Raw genomic sequence first — 18,923 nt, 5'->3', positions numbered from 1 at the left:
TTTTTTTAAATAGTGCAGAATCCTCAATAAGAAGGAGGGAAGGATAAGGATTACAAAAGTACATCAATGCAAATACTTGGGTTTATATGGACGTTTTGGTGGTGATGGCAGATGGTAGGAATGTGGTTGCATTGTATGTAGTGTACATCAAAATTTGTCCAAAAATAGAAATAACTACTTGACCTGATAAAATCCCTTTAAATACCAATATATATCAAATGTTTTTGTGGAATATTTTATGGTTGTTAGAAACCAAGAAAATATTGGTGTGGTGGGTTGAGGGAGAGGGATCTACATAACCTTTATATCTAGTTCATATGGTAATTTTAAAAAGATACCTGTTATACAGCTAAAACTCAACCTTTTCTAAATCTCAATTCATTTTTCCATTGCGTACCTCCTTATGTAGAAACAGTATCATGTTTGATCTGTGCTAATTATGCAATAAATAATCACTTACCTGTTTAGAGATTAAATCTCTCTTGCGTAATGTATAATACTAAGTATATGGTTGAATTCTGTTTAGGAAGTGTTTTCTTGATTTATTTATTCTGTTATAAAATCTGAAATTTTTATGCCCCTTCTTTAAACAGATAGTCTTAAATTAAATTATTTCTTTCAGGGAGGCTTATGCTATAGGGAAGAAGGAAAAGCCCCCTTTCCTCCCGGAGGAACCATCCTCCTCCTCAGAAGAGGACGATCCTATTCCGGATGAATTGTTATGTCTAATCTGCAAAGATATAATGAATGATGCAGTTGTCATTCCCTGCTGTGGAAACAGTTATTGTGATGAATGTAAGTGCCATAGTCTGACATTATAGTTAACTCAGATGCCAAATGATCGTCTAAAATGAACAGGAATCTGAATTAACAAAAAATGCTATGCTACTCTTTATTCTGAAACGGGGGTATCTATTCACCAGAACATTCTTGCGTTTAATCTTTGGGTAAAGGAAGAATGCTAGAGATGATTTTAGCTGGAACTCAGATTAGAGGAATTTTTTACATAGGGATGGAAAAACATAAGAAGTGAATGCTTGTATTATTATTTTTTATAGTCCCTGATGTTGAAGACATCTAGTTTGAATAAATGCTTTCTCAAGCTCTTCTTCTCCTTTGTTTCTGTTGTTTGATTTGGTAATAGTTGTCATCAATTTGCCATATAAATTGTTAGTATCCCAAATACAACACCGGCAATTAACTGGAGGCTCAAACAAGAGGAAAGATAGACTGTTGTTCAAACTCCTCTTTTAAAAGGACAGTTAGTTAAAAATATAATCTTAACCTAATTTACTAATGCTTTCTTAGAAATAAAATGTACCCATTAATCTAGAGATTGATTACTTATTGTATCCCACTCCACTAGACAATGAAAATAAACTAGTTAAATCAGTTTCACTGACTGATTGTCATGCACTAACTTTATCTTGTACTTTGTGATTTGCAAACACTAAACAATGTTTAAGTACAAACAAGGTGGTGCTTTTTTATTTAAGGTGGAGTTTTCAAAAAGCCATGGAAATGGTTTTTTTATACTCTGTAAATCCTTATTTTTACAAAAAATATTTTTTGTAATCAACCTGTCATTTCTTTATCTGTTAGTAAAAGTAACTGTTAATTATGAAAAAAGAAAAGGAGTACTAGTGGCACCTTAGAGACTAACCAGTTTATTTGAGCATAAGCTTTCGTGAGCTACAGCTCTCCATCGGATGCAAGTGAAAGCTTATGCTCAGATAAATTTGTTAGTCTCTCTAAGGTGCCACAAGTACTCCTTTTCTTTTTGTGAATACAGACTAACACAGCTGCTACTCTGAAACCTGTTAATTATGAGTGTGTGGTCACAGAATTTGTTTTAAAGTATAATACTACATACTAGAACTTCTCAATAAGTCCCTGTTTAAATGTTTTCCGCCCTGTCCATGTTTCCCCTAGACCCCATTGTTCGTTGTGTACAGGGATATGAGAGGTTTCAGAGTAGCAGCCGTGTTAGTCTGTATTCACAAAAAGAAAAGGAGTACTTGTGGCACCTTAGAGACTAACAGATTTATTTGAGCATAAGCTGTGAGCTACAGCTCACTGCATCCAATGAAGTGAGCTGTAGCTCACGAAAGCTTATGCTCAAATAAATTCATTAGTCTCTAAGGTGCCACAAGTACTCCTTTTCTTTTAGGGATATGAGAGTAAAGTATGACCCAAATATTTGTTAGCTCAGGTGCTTCTGTTTGTTCACAGGTATCAGAACATCACTACTGGAATCAGAGGAACATACCTGCCCAACTTGTCATCAAACAGATGTTTCCCCTGATGCTTTAATTGCCAACAAATTCTTACGCCAGGTAACTTCACTTTACATATAATGTATGTACGAAAAGCTCATCTTATTTGTAAGTAGCTAAGAGGCAGGAAAATTCTACTTCATGGAGCCATCACTATAATTAAGACAGGTTGAGATATGCATTTTCAAATCTGTTAATGGCTTATTTTGAAATGATCACTTTAAAAATACAGAGCAATTTCCTGATTTATGATATTAGAAAATTGGCTCACTTCTAGATTTCAGCAAAAAACATTGACATGTTTTCATTGTTGAATATATATGTTGTCAAAAGGATGCTCTGATGTTGGTTTACACAAAAAGAAATCATACTTCCAGTTTTCACTGTTGCAAAGAGAAGCTTGAAAATATGAAGAAAGTGCAAACGGATGCAGTGCTATTCCCATCTGAGGACAGCCTCGTACAATAGCTCTGCAGAGAGTGAACTTCCTTTTTTACCTCCGTGCAGTTGTTAGCTCTGAAAACTAGAGAGAATAGTTCAACCGTAACACTTAGTGAAGGAAGTCTTTTATAGGGATCATAATATACATACTAGTAACTTTTATGTAACAATGATTTTTCTACCTCTAGGCTGTAAACAACTTCAAAAATGAAACTGGCTACACAAAAAGGCTCCGTAAGCAGATACAACCACCAAGACAGACAGTTCAGCGGAACCTGCAACCTGCAGTAAGGCCTCCAGTTTCCAGACAACAGGATCCTCTAATGATTCCAGTCACTTCTGCACCTTCTCTAACATCGTCACTGACTCCTAGTCAATCATCTGTGACAACTACTTTGCCAGTAAATCAGTCTTCTGCCACCGCACCTGCGGCTGATATCTCTGCAACAATGTCCGTATCTCTTCACTCTGAAAAACCAGAAGGACCTTTTCAGTAAGTAAACTTGTAGTTTAACGCAACTGAAAAAGAAATAAAAATGTTAATGCTGGTTTTCCACTTTCATTGACTTCTAATGCTTTATCTTGTCTGGTAGCTGTTTATATGTGCTTTAGTGATGGTTGACAGACAAACCTCTCCTTTCCAGCTCCAAGTACAGCCTTGGAGGATTTCATTTATCATATTGTCTTTCACTTTCCCTGCTGTAATTTAACAGGTCTTGAGAGTAATCCAGATGCCAAGTTTCATTCACCTTGTATTCTGATAGGGTGGAATTCACAAACTTAGTTTCCTCTGCCACTCCTCCTTGAAATCAATTATGTGTTCTTTGACACATTATATATATCCAACATATGAACACTTCATGACCTTGTGAGACCTTATGCTTTTAGTAGGGACTCCATGAGGTACTGGGAGAATGGTACTCAAGCATTTGTTTCCGTAGACTTTTCTTATCTATTTGAGGTACGGCACACCAAGTCTTATTTAATTCATGTGTATCTGTTTCTTTGTAGAAGAATTAGTTACATTAGTCTGCTCCTATGGAGATGCTCACCATTCTTTTAAATAAAGATGCAGTTTTGTGATACGTTGGTGACATGCATCACTCAAGAGCAGCCAATTCCCCAGAAGCACTTGTCTTGGTGACTGTTTGGTCACTACTAAATCTCTCCCAGTGTAGGATTACTTTCTTATAGGAATTCTTCTCCCAGTGTCTTTTCTGGGGGAAGACTCTTTAAATTTAGCAGAGAACAGCAGCAGCTAAAGTTACCATTTTGTTACTTGATAAATCAGTCTCTTCCAATTGGAAAGCATTCTTGATTCCTGTTAGAGTATGTCTACACTGACATTTTATAGCACTCTAACTTGTTAGTGTAAAAAATCACCCCCCTGAGCGCAGCAAGTCTGAGCGCTTTAAAGCACTAGTGTAGACAGGCTCCGAGCGCTGGGAGCTAATCCCCTCATGGCGGTGGATTACCAGGAGTGCTGGGAGAGCTCTCTCCCAGCGCTTGTGTGCAACCACACTCGCACTTCAAAGCACCGCTGCGGGAGCGCTTCTAGTTTCCACTGTAGACATACCCTTAGGTTTGCTTTTCTTACTATTGAGGAGACATGGTGCATTTTCTTAAACTACAAAAATGCATCTACAGGTAAAACTTATCATTTACATTCATATCGCTCCTTCTGTTCAAGTTCTATCATCTACATCATACAGGGTCTGACCTAGCTGCAATGAAATACATAAATCAAAGCAACAGTAACATATGTAGGTTTGAGGCATAGTGAATCAGAGAGCATTACTTAGCAGCTATGTAAATGTAACTCTTCACAATGTAAATTTAAGGTCCAGAACAACTTCCTATTAAATTATTTTAATTTTAAAAAAAATAAACTGTAGTTGAAGGCTCACATCTCCAGCTCTGTGGTTTGAACCTACAAGACAGTACCTCTGTCAAACAAAGTGTCAGCCTACCTATTAGAGAAGGTGGGTGAGGTAATAACTTTTACTTGGCCATCTTCTATTGGTGAGAGAGACGAGCTTTTGAGCTTACACACAGCTGCTTTTCATAGCAAAATACAAGAATACAATACAAATACAGTATAGCATACCTATATCATTAAACACCTGAGGGCCATATTTCAAAATTATCTCATCCCAGCCACTAAATTTCTATTTGAAAGTATATATGTACTAAATTTTACATACCCTGGAACCGAGATCTGTATGTAAAAGTTTAAATGTACACATTCTAAAACTTGCATGTGAAAATATAGAGGCTACTCTGGAAACCTGTGTTCCCTTCTGACCCTCTCATTCAGTAAAGTTGTACTTTACCTTTTTTACAGTCCTAAATCTGTTTTTATGCAACATTTTCTTATTTGCAATAATTAAAAATTGTGCAGCTTTTTCTTATATACCTCAGTCCTTTTTCTTTCAATAACTTAAAACTCCATATTTGAATATGTCACAAATCTTAAGTCCTTTGGTTTTTTTCCAGCGATGCTGATAGTGTTATACCTCCTGCTGCTATTGTGCCGGCCTCCGAACATTCTAAAACTTCTTCCTCTCTATCGATTAGCACTGTGATGGAAGAGAAGGTAAATTTTACTTGAGCATATGTAATGAGTTTTATGTTTTGAGAGAGCTGCTCTTCTGATTTTTCCCTCTTGATCCCTAAGGGCTATCAGGTTCCTGTACTAAGACAGCCAGCATTACAAGGCCAGCTGACTTCACAAGGACAGTCAATACCCACTACTGGTGAGTAACCACAACTTTAGCCCTGTTCTTATAGAAATATTTCTTCAGATAAACTGAATAGAATTTTTTCCCCCCCCAATAGGTCAGCCAATAAGAACCAATACGGTTCGCTCTGCAGGCAATAGGCCAGGCTGGGAACCGTAAGTATATTTGCAAAAAATATTTCACTTTCTAGTGCTTTTAATCAGTTTGCTAATTTGTTAAATTTAACTGTGACTTGGTTATTGAACGTATTTCATTGTAAACCACCTGTTATCTAAGTATATGTAGACAGGTGTGGTGAATCTAAGCCAAATGGTAATCACCATTTCTATATGCTTTAGTCTGAATTTGTTTTAACAAATTGGAACACTAGATTCCCTTAGGATTACCTAAAGAAAAATTTCAGTGTAATCTGGAAAATATTGCAAAAAATAAACCCACTTTCAAAGAATAAACTATTAAAAAGATTTTAAAATCTCAAATATAATTTTAAACAATCAGGTAGAAAAGTTCCCTTGTGACAGTTTGCAGAACAGGGCTGAAGGACTTGGCTTCGCCACTGGGAGCTGCTGGAAATCACTTTCACAGCTATAAGTTCTGTTCATTAAAGAATTTGGTTAATATTGTTTAAGATGATTAAATTTATGCAAATAAAAAAACCCCCATAACATTTACCTGACAGCAATTTTGCGTTCTCTGACTTAGTGCTTTCAAATGGTGAAGCTGATTCCTTTCAATCCTATATATCATCATCCAGCTGATCCTTCTTTCTGGGATGTATAATCATTTATTTGATTACTGTTGTGCTGTAAGCATACATAGCACTTTACAAAACACTTCAAAAAAAAAAAAAAAGAAAAGGAAAAAGGTCCATACCACAAATATATTAAACTCTCAAAATCAGTAGACAGGACAGCAGTTCAGGCACAAGAAAGTGCAGATGCATCATCGTGAGATCAACAACATAGGAAGACGCTAAGAAAGAAGTTTAAAGAAGTTCAAGAGAAGATTAGTTAACATTTGTACAGTGCGTTGAAGATGAGAAGTGCTCAAAGTGCAAAGTATTAAATGTGTCAAAGATTGGCAGAGGAGCGGTGGGCATTTGGTACATGCAAAATGGGAGACTGTTGTAAGCATAGGGAGCATCTGTCCAAAATTGCAAAACAAAGAGTGAGGAAAGAAGATTGAGGGAGCAGTTGGGAGTGAGGATATGGAGGGGGAGAGTCAGGAGCAAGAGGAGTATAGGATGAAATGAGCAGACATATAAGCAGGGTGGAGTTTGAGACTTAAATTGAGGACAAGGACAGGAAATGCCCTCAGATGGACACCAGCTTCCTTCACTTTCCTCTTTTAAAATAAGGGCAGAGTGTAACAAACAGTGACACGTGTTTTTGGGTTTCTTTAGAAGTTCAAATCGAGGACGCCCGCATAGTGAACGTACACAAAGGACTCAGGCCCCAACATTACCAGCATCAACACCTGTCTTTGTGACTGTGCCTCCTCCTCCCCTGTTTCCTCCACCTCCCCATGCACTTCCTCTTCCACCGGGGGTACCTCCACCACAGTTTCCTCCTCAGTTTCCACCTGGTCAGCCTCCACCTGCTGGGTACAATGTCCCCCCACCGGGATACCCCCCAGCTCCTGCAAACATATCAACACCTTGGGTACCAACAGCAGTACCAACGGCTCATTCAAATACCATCCCAACGACACAAGCACCTCCTTTATCTAGGGAGGAATTTTACAGAGAGCAGCGGAGACTTAAAGAGGAGTAAGTATTTGGCTCTGAATGAAGTTGCATTATTTTTCATTATTCTATTTCAATAGCATATTGGACAGCAATTACACTAAAGTGCATCTGTCATAAGCAAAAGTGACATATAAAGCAAATTTTCCAATGTGCTTTGCATTACAAGGTGGTAAACCTACAAAACTAAAACAAGACAACTGTAATTCTAAAGTTTGCCATGAAATTCATATAGGAAATATTAGTGTTTTTTCAAAAATATAGGATGTTCATTTTTTATTTGTGTGCAGTGTAAATATTTTAATATTAATGTTTGTTTCTTGATGTCTTTTATTGTGTGTTTATATGTTCAAACTATCATAATTTTATTTTAACAGAGAAAAGAAAAAGTCCAAACTTGATGAGTTTACAAATGATTTTGCTAAGGAATTGATGGAATACAAGAAGATTCAAAAGGAACGTAGACGCTCATTTTCCAGGTAATTGTTTTACATGTCTTGTGACAAAGTTCCTCCTCTACCTTGGTGGGTCTTGCGCTTATTGGCGGATTTGCTCGCCTTGGAGCTTCAAGGCAGCCCTCAGCTTGGCCGTTTTTTGAACCCACAGTCCAGGTCGACTTCTCCTGTGTCTGAACAGGAGTTGGGAGGATTTGGGGGGAACCCGGGCCCGCCCTCTACTCTGGGTTCCAGCCCAGGGCCCTGTGGAATGCAGCTGTCTAGAGTGCCTCCTGGAACAGCTGTGCAACAGCTACAACTACCTGGGCTATTTCCCCATGGCCTCCTCCCAACACCTTCTTTATCCTCACCATAGGACCTTCCTCGTGGCGTCTGATAATGCTTGTACACCTCAGTCCTCTAACAGTCCGCGTTCTCACTGTCAGCTCCTCATGCCTCTTGCTCCCAGCTCCTCACACACACACCACAAGCTGAAGTGAGCTCCTTTCTAAAACCCAGGTGCCCTGATTAGCCTGCCTTAATTGATTCTAGCAGCTTCTTGATTGGCTGCAGGTGTTCTAATCAGCCTGTTAGTCTTAATTGTCTCTGGTAGGTTCCTGATTGTTCTGGAACCTTCCCTGTTACCTTATCCAGGGAAAAGGGACCTACTTAGCCTGGGGCTAATATATCTGCCTTCTATTACTATCCTGTAGCCATCTTGCCCAACTCTGTCACAGTCTGTAATGCAGAGCCAACTAATCTAGCAGAATTAAAAAGAGTTCTACTCCGTCCCTCTTTCTTCAGAGGGATTAGCAATATGATACAAGTTCATTGGTTAGATCATTGGCAAAATTTGGTCCTGATCGTAATTGACTGGAAATTGTTATAATCTTGCAGCAGTTTGACCCATCTGGAATTATGACTTAGTCTGGTTTGCGTGAGGGAGATCCCTATGCCTACGGTGACACCCTTGTAGACCATCTCATCACAGGCCTAAAACTGAGTAGATGTGCTTACTGAATTCTCTACGTGACTCTGTAGGTGTTTCTATGCAATGTGTGAAAAGACTCCACTACTTCTGCCTGTGTGTCATCTAATCTATGGATATTTCGGAAGCGTTTAACTTCCAGGACTGCGTATCTGGTGCCTTTCACTAGCATTAAGTTCACTTTACTTCATTAAGCTTTTTTCAGAAATGAGAAAAAGTTAATTTGCTGTTGTATTTAATTTTTTGAAAACATTTTTGTTAAATTATGGTTGAAGGGCTACTTCACAGGGAACTGATAAAAGTGTAGTGGCATGTTAAATTAGGCATCTTTTTTAAAAGTTTCTACAAGGAAAATATCTTCAGGGTCCTGAAAGTCCTCAAAAGCTTCCCACCCTAATAGTACAGATCTGTTCAGCAACGTTGGTCAGAATAGTTCTTCAGTAATACTATACAAATCACAGTATTGGTAGTAAGAAAAGGAGGACTTGTGGCACCTTAGAGACTAACAAATTTATTTGAGCATAAGCTTTTGTGAGCTACAGCTCACTTCGTCGGAATAATTTGTTAGGCTCTAAGGTGCCACAAGTCCTCCTTTTCTTTTTGCGGATACAGACTAACATGGCTGCTACTCTGAAACCTGTCGGTATTGGTAGTAATACTGAATAGTTTATAATATTACCAAAAGTTACAAGTTGAAAGCTAAAAGCTTTTAAATGTGATTTTTACTTGAAACAAGGTCACTGTTCTTAGGCTTTATCAATGTATTGCACTTACCTCCAGTGAGGAGTCCTAACTGAAAGCATTAGTTAAATAATATTGTGTGTCATGTTGCAGTATAGAATATTATGCACACTGTGCAAATTACCAAATCAGCAGTAAAGTTAAATTGTGACTGAGCTGGCATTTTGTTAAGATTTAGCTTTGCCTTCAAGTAATTCATGGTCTTCTAATGCTTGGTTCTGCACTTCAGCCATTAAGACTTGCCCTTTTAGCATCCTGTTGCAACATAAATGATCTGTACAGACTGATTTGCCGAGTAGCAAAATATTTGTCTGTGCTTACACATACCAGTAGAGGCCACTATACACCACCTTAAATCAATTAACAAACTTGGTAGTTAATATGATGGAAATGAGTGATGGGGCTAGACGCTGGGCTTGTAGTCTTCCTGCACCAATTGTTACGCTAGCCGAAACATAAGAGCAACTTTTGCATGTTATGCAGAGACACTTCTACACAACAGATTACTCGTAAGAAGTTTGCAGTGTCATTATGACTGTGTTAACTCGCCTACTGTGGTTTTGGTAACAAAATATGGAAAAACATTTTTTTGGGAGGATGGGTTTGGTATTTTTTAAAGCAGAGCGAAGGGATTATTTTACATTAAAAGTGTTTTTGTTTTGGTTTTTTGTTTTTAAGGTCCAAGTCACCATATAGTGCTTCATCTTACTCTAGAAGCTCATATACCTACTCTAAGTCAAGATCAGGTTCATCCCGCTCCCGTTCCTACTCTCGATCCTTTAGTCGCTCACACTCTCGTTCATACTCACGATCACCTCCATACCCTAGAAGAGGCAGGGGGAAGAGTCGTAACTATCGTTCTAGGTCAAGGTCCCATGGATATCATCGTTCAAGATCAAGGTCACCCCCATATAGAAGATACCATTCACGATCAAGATCTCCAGTTTTTAGAGGCCAATCCCCCACTAAGCGGACTGTACCTCAAGGAGAGGGGGAGAGAGAATATTTTAACCGGTATAGAGAAGTTCCACCATATGACATGAAAGCATACTATGGCAGATCTGTGGATTTTAGGGATCCATTTGAAAAGGAAAGATACAGAGAATGGGAAAGGAACTATCGAGAGTGGTATGAAAAGTTTTACAAGGGCTATGCTGCTGGAGCTCAGCCTAGACCTCCAGTGACTAGAGAGAACTTTTCTCCAGACCGATTTGGTCCACCAGGATCCAGGCGAGAGAATTCCCCATATGCTCGGGGTCGTAGAGAGGATTTTGCTAGTGGACAAAGCCATAGAAGTCGCAATATAGGTAGCAATTATCCAGAAAAGACTTCAGGCCGAGAAGGCCACAACATTAAAGATCCTACAAAATCAAAGGAAAAGGAAGCTGAAAATCCATCAGGAGATGGCAAAGGAAATAAACATAAAAAGCATAGAAAGAGAAGGAAAGGGGAAGAGAGTGAAGGCTTTCCCAATGCTGAGTTGTTGGAAGGCTCACGAAAGCCCAGAGAGCCTGGTGGGGGGGACGAAATTAAAACAGACTCGCTGTTCATGCTCCCAAGTAGGGATGATGCTACACCTGTCAGAGATGAGCCTATGGAAGCAGATTCTATTGCTTTTAAACCAGTATCTGAAAAGGAGAAAAAAGAGAAAGATAAACCTAAAGTAAAAGTTGACAAGACAAAACGGAAAACAGAAGGAACTGCCACTACCAAGAAAGACAGTTTAGTAAAACCATCTAAAGCACCCCAAGAAAAAGCAGAGGCTGATCGTGAAAAGTCTCCTCGAACTGAGCCTCCTGTGAAAAAAGCAAAGGAGGAGTTACCAAAGACAGACAGTACTAAATCGACTTCATCTCAAAAGGATGAGAAGGCGCTAGGCACACCACGGAAAGTTAACCCAAAAGTGACAAAAGAGCATCCAGAAACCAGACCAGCCAAGGATGAAAAAGCAAAGAAAGAGCATCCAAAAGAATCCAAGCCAGAAAAGCCATCAAGCAAGGAAGAGAAGTCAAAAAAACCGATGGAAAAAAGCAAACCTACTGATACAAAACCTGAAAAAAGAAAAAGAAAGGCAGAGGAAAAGGTAGAAAAGGAACATGAAACCACTTCATTAAAAACCTCTAAAGCAGAAGTTGCTGAAGTGAAACCATCACCAAAGGGAAAAACTGAGCCTGATGATGAAAAAGCAGAGAGATCCCCTGAAAAGGACAAAGGTGCTTCTCTGATTGCCCCAGCAAAAAAGATTAAACTAAACCGAGAAACTGGCAAAAAGATTGTAAGTGGGGAAAATGTACCTCCTACAAAAGAACCTGCCGAGAAACCTGAGCCACCCAGTAGCAAAGTTAAACAAGAAAAAGTGAAAGGAAAAATGAGAAGAAAAGTAACAGCAGCTGATGGATCCAGTTCAACTCTTGTAGATTACACCAGGTACCTTCTGATTTCCTCTTTGCTCGTTTTCTCTTCTGCTCTCCATAAAATAAAATCTTTGAGTTGTCTAGTGACAGGAACAACTAAATTGATGATAAAATGAGCATATGAACCACAACCAAGCAATGGTTGTGTTATACTACAGGTTGAACTTCTCTAATCCGGCGCTCCCTGGTCTGGCAACATCTGTGGTCCGGCATAGGCTGGAGCACCCACGGGGAAAAATGAGTGGGTGCGGAGCATCCACTGTTGCCAGGCTCCCCCCTCCACCAGTGCCTCTTGCGTGCTGGCGGCCTCATGCTTGTCTCCTCCTCCTCCCTCCTAGCGCTTCTGGAGTGCCACGAACAGCTGATTTGCAGCGTTCAAGCTGGGGGTGGGGACCTGGGGCCAGCAGCTGGGACCTGGGGCTGTCATCAGAGCCCCTGGGTGGGGGGCCAGTGACAGGGACCCTGGGTGGCAGCGGGGCCCTCGGGTGGGGGGCCACACTCGGTGCAAAGCCTGGGGGTGCTGCAGCACCCCCTGCACCCCTACTTCGAATGCCAGTGGAGACGCCTGGCACTCTGCATTGACTTCCCATGGTTCAGCAAATTACCTGGTTTGGCCCCAGTCAGGTACCGAGGGTACCGGATGGATTAGAGAGGTTCAACCTGTACAAACTCTTGTAGTGTCGTGGCTTGACTACCAGAACATTTAGTTCACAGCAAGCTGGGGTCTGACCCTGCTGAGGCACACTAACAGTTTAATGCACTTTTATCTGGTCCTCTTTGAAATGGAACTAGATCAAAGCACGTTAATGAACTGTTAATGCACATCAGCAGGGTCCACATGGACAATTAGGGCTTGTCTAAACACAAACTGCTATAGTGGCGCACAGCTGCAGTGCTTCAGTGAAGATGTTACCTTCACTTCGGGGAAGGGTTCTCCCTTTGTGATAAGTGCTCCGCCTCCCCAAGAGGCAGTGGCTAGGTCAGCGGGAGAATTCTCCCATTCACCTCGCACTGTTCTACACCCGGATTAGGTCAGTTTAATTGCATTGCTCAGGGGTATGGATTTTCACACCCCTGAGCAATGTAGTTATGCCGACCTGATTTCCACATGTAGACCAGGCCTTAGTCTGCAGCAGGCTAGTGTGGGGCTAGATTCATACCCCAATTTGCTGTGAACGAATTGTTCCTATAGACTAGCCCTTAAACTACAATCTAATCTATTAAAAATCAAACTTGTGTAAAACAAGCAGATGCTTTGAGCGAAATCCTTGAATTCAGACAAGTTCCACTCCACGCAGGACCCAGGTTGGGGGTGCAGAGATACACCACCTGATGCTGCGGCTGCTTCCCATCTATCACCTACTCATGTATAGTATTGACCAATTGGCGGTGTGTACTATGCCTCATTTACTGTGGGGGCTGGGAAGAACATGTTGCTGTCCTTTGTTCCATCAGGTGTGGCTACTGCTAAAAACAAGATAATACTCATCCAGGATGGGAGATTTGGATTACTGTAACATGCATTTTAAAAATAAATGTGATATCTGGAAAAAAACCTAACACAAAGGTGGCCTGGGTCAGCTGGACAGATGAAAATTAGAGTATCATTGGTTGCTGAACTGCAAGTTGAAGAGGACTATCTTATCTGTCTAGTACTGGTAGAACTAGGGGACACAGGAATTACAGACGAGAGATTCCCCAATCTGATGATCTAGTGCATAAACTAATTAAATGCATAGTAGGGAGAAGCTATATTAATTTATTGCTCGTAATTCTTACCCTGTGGAATCATCCTCTCTTGCCCACTTTTATAATATGAATTTGTTTGGAAGGAATATTGAAGATTTAGAGTTTAAATTGTGAAATTAAACAAAAACCACTTTATAGAGTATATCACTTTGATTAACAAAAATAATCTGCTGTAACTGGATTTTAGGTCTTTATTAATGTATATATTTTACTTCTCCTTCCCCCCCACCCCTCCACCATAGCACTAGCTCTACTGGAGGCAGCCCTGTTAGAAAGTCTGAAGAAAAGCCAGACGCAAAACGAACGGTCATTAAGACAATGGAAGAGTATAATAATGATATAACAGCCCCTGCTGAAGATGTCATTATTATGATTCAGGTTCCTCAGTCAAAGTGGGATAAAGATGACTTTGAGTCTGAAGAGGAAGACGTTAAATCTACACAAACACCTTCAAATGTAGGAAAACCTGCTAGTGTTGTAAAAAATGTCAGTGCTAAGCCCACAAACCCTGTGAAACACAATGAAAAAGAAAATGAGCCTTTGGAAAAAACACAGAAAACTGCAAAAGAAGCAAATTATGAAAGCTCCCAGCATGAAGCAAAAAGTTCAAAAAGTTCTGTGTCAAATGAAAAAGGGAAAACCAAAGAGCGGGATCATTCTGTGTCAGACAAGGACACTTCTGAGAGAAGGAAGAGCAGTGTTCAACCAGAAAAAGGCCACTCAGAACGTGGGACTGAACAAGGAAACCTAAAAAACCTTTCTCAATCTTCCAAAGACAGCAGATCTTCAGATAAACATGATATTGGGCGTGGCTCTTCCACTAGAGATTTTACTCCTAACAGGGACAAAAAATCTGACCATGATAGCAGCAGGGATCATTCTAGTTTCAAGCGTAGAGATGAAAAGAATGAGTTAACAAGGAGAAAAGACTCCCCTTCTCGAAATAGAGAGTCTGCATCAGGCCAGAAGAGTAAACCAAGAGAAGAACGTACAGAATTGTCCAAAAAGGGAACCGTAGAGTCCAAAAGGAGCAGCTATAGTCCTCAGAGGGACAGAAGACAGCATGATCACAAAACAGCATATGAGTCCAAACGTTCATCTGACGAACACAAATCTCTAGATAGAAGTTCGGGTAAAGAGAGAGAGAAACACATAACGGAAACAAAGAGCAATAAAGACAGAGACACAAGTGGCAATAAATCATCTTACAAACATGGATCACCGGATGCAAAAAATGAGAGAGAACATGCTACTGGGCAAAGTGACAAGAGCACCATCAAACCTAAGCCTCCGTTAAGCCACTCCTCTCGACTCTCTTCTGACTTAACTAGAGAAACTGATGAGGCTGCATTTGTACCAGACTACAATGAAAGTGACAGCGAGAGTAATGTGTCGACAAAAGATGAAGACTCTATAGGAAGAAATACTAGAGAACTGAAAGAAAAGGCAGTGGATAAAACTAAAGAGACTGCAGTTAAAGCAACGCTTGGCCAACCTGGCGTAAGTAGAAACCAGAGTCAAAGTAGTCCCAGTGTTAGCCGCAGTCGTAGTCAGAGCCCTTCTGAAAGTCAGACTCGGAGCCACAGCAGCAGCGCAAGCTCAGCAGAGAGTCAGGACAGCAAGAAAAAGAAAAAGAAAAAAGACAAAAAGAAACATAAGAAGCATAAAAAACACAAGAAACATAAGAAACACACTGGAAATGAATCTGAATTGGAGAAAAGCCAAAAACACAAACACAAGAAGAAAAAATCCAAGAAGAGCAAAGATAAAGAAAAGGAGAAAGAGAAAGATGACCAAAAAGTGAAATCTGTCGCTGTATAAAATGACAGATAAGAAAAATTGACTTAATTATTAAGTCATCTGTATTAAATTTTGTTATAATGTAAACAAATTCAAGCTTTGTAAATAATGACATGAAAGACCCTGTGCTGCACTTAAAATACTGCTGCTTGATTATTTGATTTTTACATCAGAGCTTTATAAAGTGAACATTTTGTACAGAATTGTGAGTTGTGACCATGTAACATGAAAGGTTTTGCTAAGGCATCTTATTTTTAACCACCGTTAATTAGTTTGGGTGGAGTTTACTGTACTGTGAAAATTTTCACATTTGAATTTTTTTTAATTGCCTGGCAGAAAAAGCTGATATCCGTTCTGAAATATCAGCAGAATGATTTGCAGAATACGTTACAGCCCTGTTATGTCACTTTTTGATTACAATAAAAAGTTTTCAGTAAACTTTATTCAATGTGATGGAATTTGCAATAGTAGCTGAACATAAACAGGGTATGGATAAGAACAGCAGCAGACAAAAATGACAAATAAAAGCTTTTAGGCAGCCGAAATGTACTGAACATAACAGTTCTAACCTTTTTTTAAAAAAAAAAAACAGTAGAACATGAGGAAAGTTTTGAGCTGAGCTAATAAGGGTGGTGTTGCAAAAAAGCTTTTTTTATGTGCCAGGTTATGCCAACTAGATGTTTTTATATTTAAAAAGGTATATTACCTGAATAAATAGCCACTCTACGTAGCCGGTACTGACTCTTAAAAATGTCATATATATGAAGCTGTCACATGTCAACATTGTTCCAATTTATGTTAAAGAGCCATTGCCACACTCTGGCAAATGTTTACAAATGTATTTTGGGAAACATGTCCTATATTCTGTATTTCCTTTTGTATCATTGCTGATCACCAAGATATTTGTGTCTTCAGAATAGAAGCTTTTGCTTTATAATGGGCTGTTTTATACTGTGATGACACAGTTCCTTGTATATCATCATGGAAGTGACTTATCGCTACCATTGAATTTTGGGGTTCGTGAATAAGTTTGTCAAGAGGAAGAAGCCAATTAGAAAGGCAAGTTTTTTATATAAACATTTCTGAATGGTGAGAGGAAATGCAGAAAAAGTGTAAAAGTAATGATTTTGATAATGTAAAGAAGACCTATAGCGTCACTTTCTTTTATTAAAGTGACAGCAGTGTTGTTCAACAGTTGGAAAGTTAACATGGTGAGAAGTATTTTTCACTGTGAATTAAGAGCCAAATCCTGATAACCAGTTGAAGCTGGTGGCAAAACTCCTTGACTTCAGTGGCTCTGGGATTTGATCTAAACTGAGTTTTGTTTGAAACTATTTAAATTAAAAGTGGCATTTCAGGGCTTCCTGTTTGTGGAGACTATTTTCTTCAAAAGTGGCGTTGTTTGTGGTGGCAGCAGTTTGACGAGTCAACCAGGAGAGAAAGTAAACTCGTTCCAGCCTGTTTACAGGGGGGCCTTCGTGCAGTAAGCATTGGCTTAAAGATGAGCATTCAGGTGCTTGTGCTAGCTAAAACAATAGTAAATCAGGATGAATTTTGGACTGCATTTTCCAGCAGCAAATTTCCCATTTTTATGGTAAGGCATTTTTCTTACGGTGGACTTAAGGAATCTTCTGCTGTACAAAGGAGTAGCAGATTTTAGGGATAAGGCAGTCAAATTTTTGCTTTGAAGAATCAAAACAATTATGCAAATGTATAAGGAAGTAGAATTGTTGCATGCACCTCTTTCTAAATGTTCCTGCATTCCAATCCAGTGCAGCTATTTCATAGCTAAGTACGCAGCAAATGTGCTGGTATTCAAATGCATCTGTAAAACTGACCTCTTCTATTCTCTGTGTTCCTGTATCTCTTACTCACTAGAGTGATGCCACTGAAAATGGAAAAGGGTTCACCACTATGGCCCTGTTTGGACCTGATGAGTACAGCAGCCTTCTTCAGGCCTCAGTTAAATTCTTAAAACTCCAGTTAGAAGAAAATGTTAACATGCTCTTTATTGTCTAGGCTCAAAATAAGACATCTGTTTAGCAGTCAGGTTTTGGAAGTTGAATACAACCATGTGCCTTCACAAAAAAGACAAGATGCTGTAGTTCTTCATAACCCAATGCTAAAAAAACTCTCAACGCTGCTGTTTTTAGAACTTCAGTTTATATATCCTTTGCTGTCAGAGCTGTAAAACCTACGTTAGGGTTTTTCAGGAGATTTTTCGCACTTGTCTCCAGTGAATTTTGAGGTAATATGTGCAGAATCTCTGTGATCACCTATCTTCCTTTACAAATTTCTTGGGATGGAAAAGACTGAAATACAGCTGTTGTGTTCAATCCTGAATGTAAGAGCATTCGGTACCACTGTCACTTTTGAGCAACCTTTTATATCCAACAAATTTCTGAAGGAAATGTGATTTGGTATTAATGTATTCTGTTTTCATGCAATCCATAGTGTGCTATGAAGGGAGTAGCTCCAAACATGTTTTCTAGACTTGTGGGGTCAAATTAATCTCTGGTGCAACTCCAGTGACTTCAGTGTAGTGAAACTGAGATGTCCTTAACCAAGAATGTCGAGAGCTGGATGCACACAGCAAAAGATGCTTGTTTCTAACATCTAAACCAGCTTTTCAAATTTTGTCAAAATGGCCAAGTTCCTTTGATATATATCGCTTCAACAGAATGACCTATGAGAGTTTCTGGCTTCCAACCTTGGGAAAATCCACTAGTGTTCCATCTGGTCTAGGGTTTTGTTTATTAATGAAGGGTCTCTCTCCTTGATCCAGTCTTTAATCAGCCATCAGAATGCATTTGCAATACAGAAGGAATTAGATATTTGATGCTGTGATTTGAGCTGAGCATGGAATGGCCTGTCAGAATGAAATGTGGTATTTTAAGGTAAAAGTGCAGGAATTGGAGATGTGGAGATGGCTCTCATGAACTGCAGAGGACCTTATTGCCTTTGCGATCTATTTGGCACAGTTAAATATTGAAAGTGGCTTTGCAATCAGTGATCACTTCAGTTTTAGAAGCTGATAAATGTTTAGCAACTAAGGCTCCCTCCACCCACCTACATCTGTTTTTATTGGTGTTCCAGAGATTGTAAGTGCTCAGCCATTACCTGAAGGCATGGAGGTGTGAGGCTTGTCTCTTTATTAAACAACTCTCCCAAAAGCATGTTAGATGTTAACAAAAATGAACTGAAATAAGAGCTTTGAACAGTATGATTAAAACTAATTCTTTCTAAAATCAGACTTCACTATTTCTGCCATAAACTTACTAGTCCTGTATTAACCATCAGTTCTTCCAATCTGAATGTTTAACGCAAAAACAACCCCCCCCCCAACACACACCCCTATGGGGGGGGCCAACAAAAAGACCAATCTGAATACACCTGTCAGCCCCACTAGGCTTGCTTTGTACACAGTGTATGTTGTTGTCACTGCCCTCGCTAAGGCCAGCCCGGGGATCACATTTCATGCAACTGCTGGAAGAACTGGCATTGGGCTGGTGACAACAATTGGCTCTAGAAACTACAGTCACATTAGTTGAAATACAGTGATGCAACAGAAAGAGACCACAAAACATTGTCATCT

General features: G+C 39.5%; 1 protein-coding gene across 3 annotated transcripts in view; it reads left to right on the top strand.

Moving 5' to 3' along the window:
• The window catches only part of RBBP6 (RB binding protein 6, ubiquitin ligase), a 44,072-nt gene extending 25,496 nt beyond the window's left edge, over positions 1 to 18,576 (top strand). For 2 of the 3 annotated variants that reach the window (XM_073361644.1, XM_073361643.1), the window contains 10 exons: positions 623 to 795; positions 2,233 to 2,336; positions 2,906 to 3,210; positions 5,214 to 5,313; positions 5,395 to 5,473; positions 5,556 to 5,613; positions 6,861 to 7,226; positions 7,580 to 7,681; positions 10,044 to 11,792; positions 13,771 to 18,576. In XM_073361644.1, the coding sequence (XP_073217745.1) occupies positions 623 to 795; positions 2,233 to 2,336; positions 2,906 to 3,210; positions 5,214 to 5,313; positions 5,395 to 5,473; positions 5,556 to 5,613; positions 6,861 to 7,226; positions 7,580 to 7,681; positions 10,044 to 11,792; positions 13,771 to 15,349 (4,615 nt within the window). In that variant the 3' untranslated portion in view covers positions 15,350 to 18,576. The remainder of the gene's footprint in view (positions 1 to 622; positions 796 to 2,232; positions 2,337 to 2,905; positions 3,211 to 5,213; positions 5,314 to 5,394; positions 5,474 to 5,555; positions 5,614 to 6,860; positions 7,227 to 7,579; positions 7,682 to 10,043; positions 11,793 to 13,770) is intronic. The other variant, XM_073361645.1, reaches the window with a different exon arrangement.
• Positions 18,577 to 18,923: the final 347 nt, after the last annotated feature.

The sequence above is a fragment of the Lepidochelys kempii genome, chromosome 10, assembly GCF_965140265.1.
Source record: "Lepidochelys kempii isolate rLepKem1 chromosome 10, rLepKem1.hap2, whole genome shotgun sequence".
NCBI lineage: Eukaryota > Metazoa > Chordata > Testudines > Cheloniidae > Lepidochelys > Lepidochelys kempii.
The sequence above is the reverse complement of the archived record's forward strand: the minus strand, read 5'-3'. Positions and strand labels throughout refer to the sequence as shown.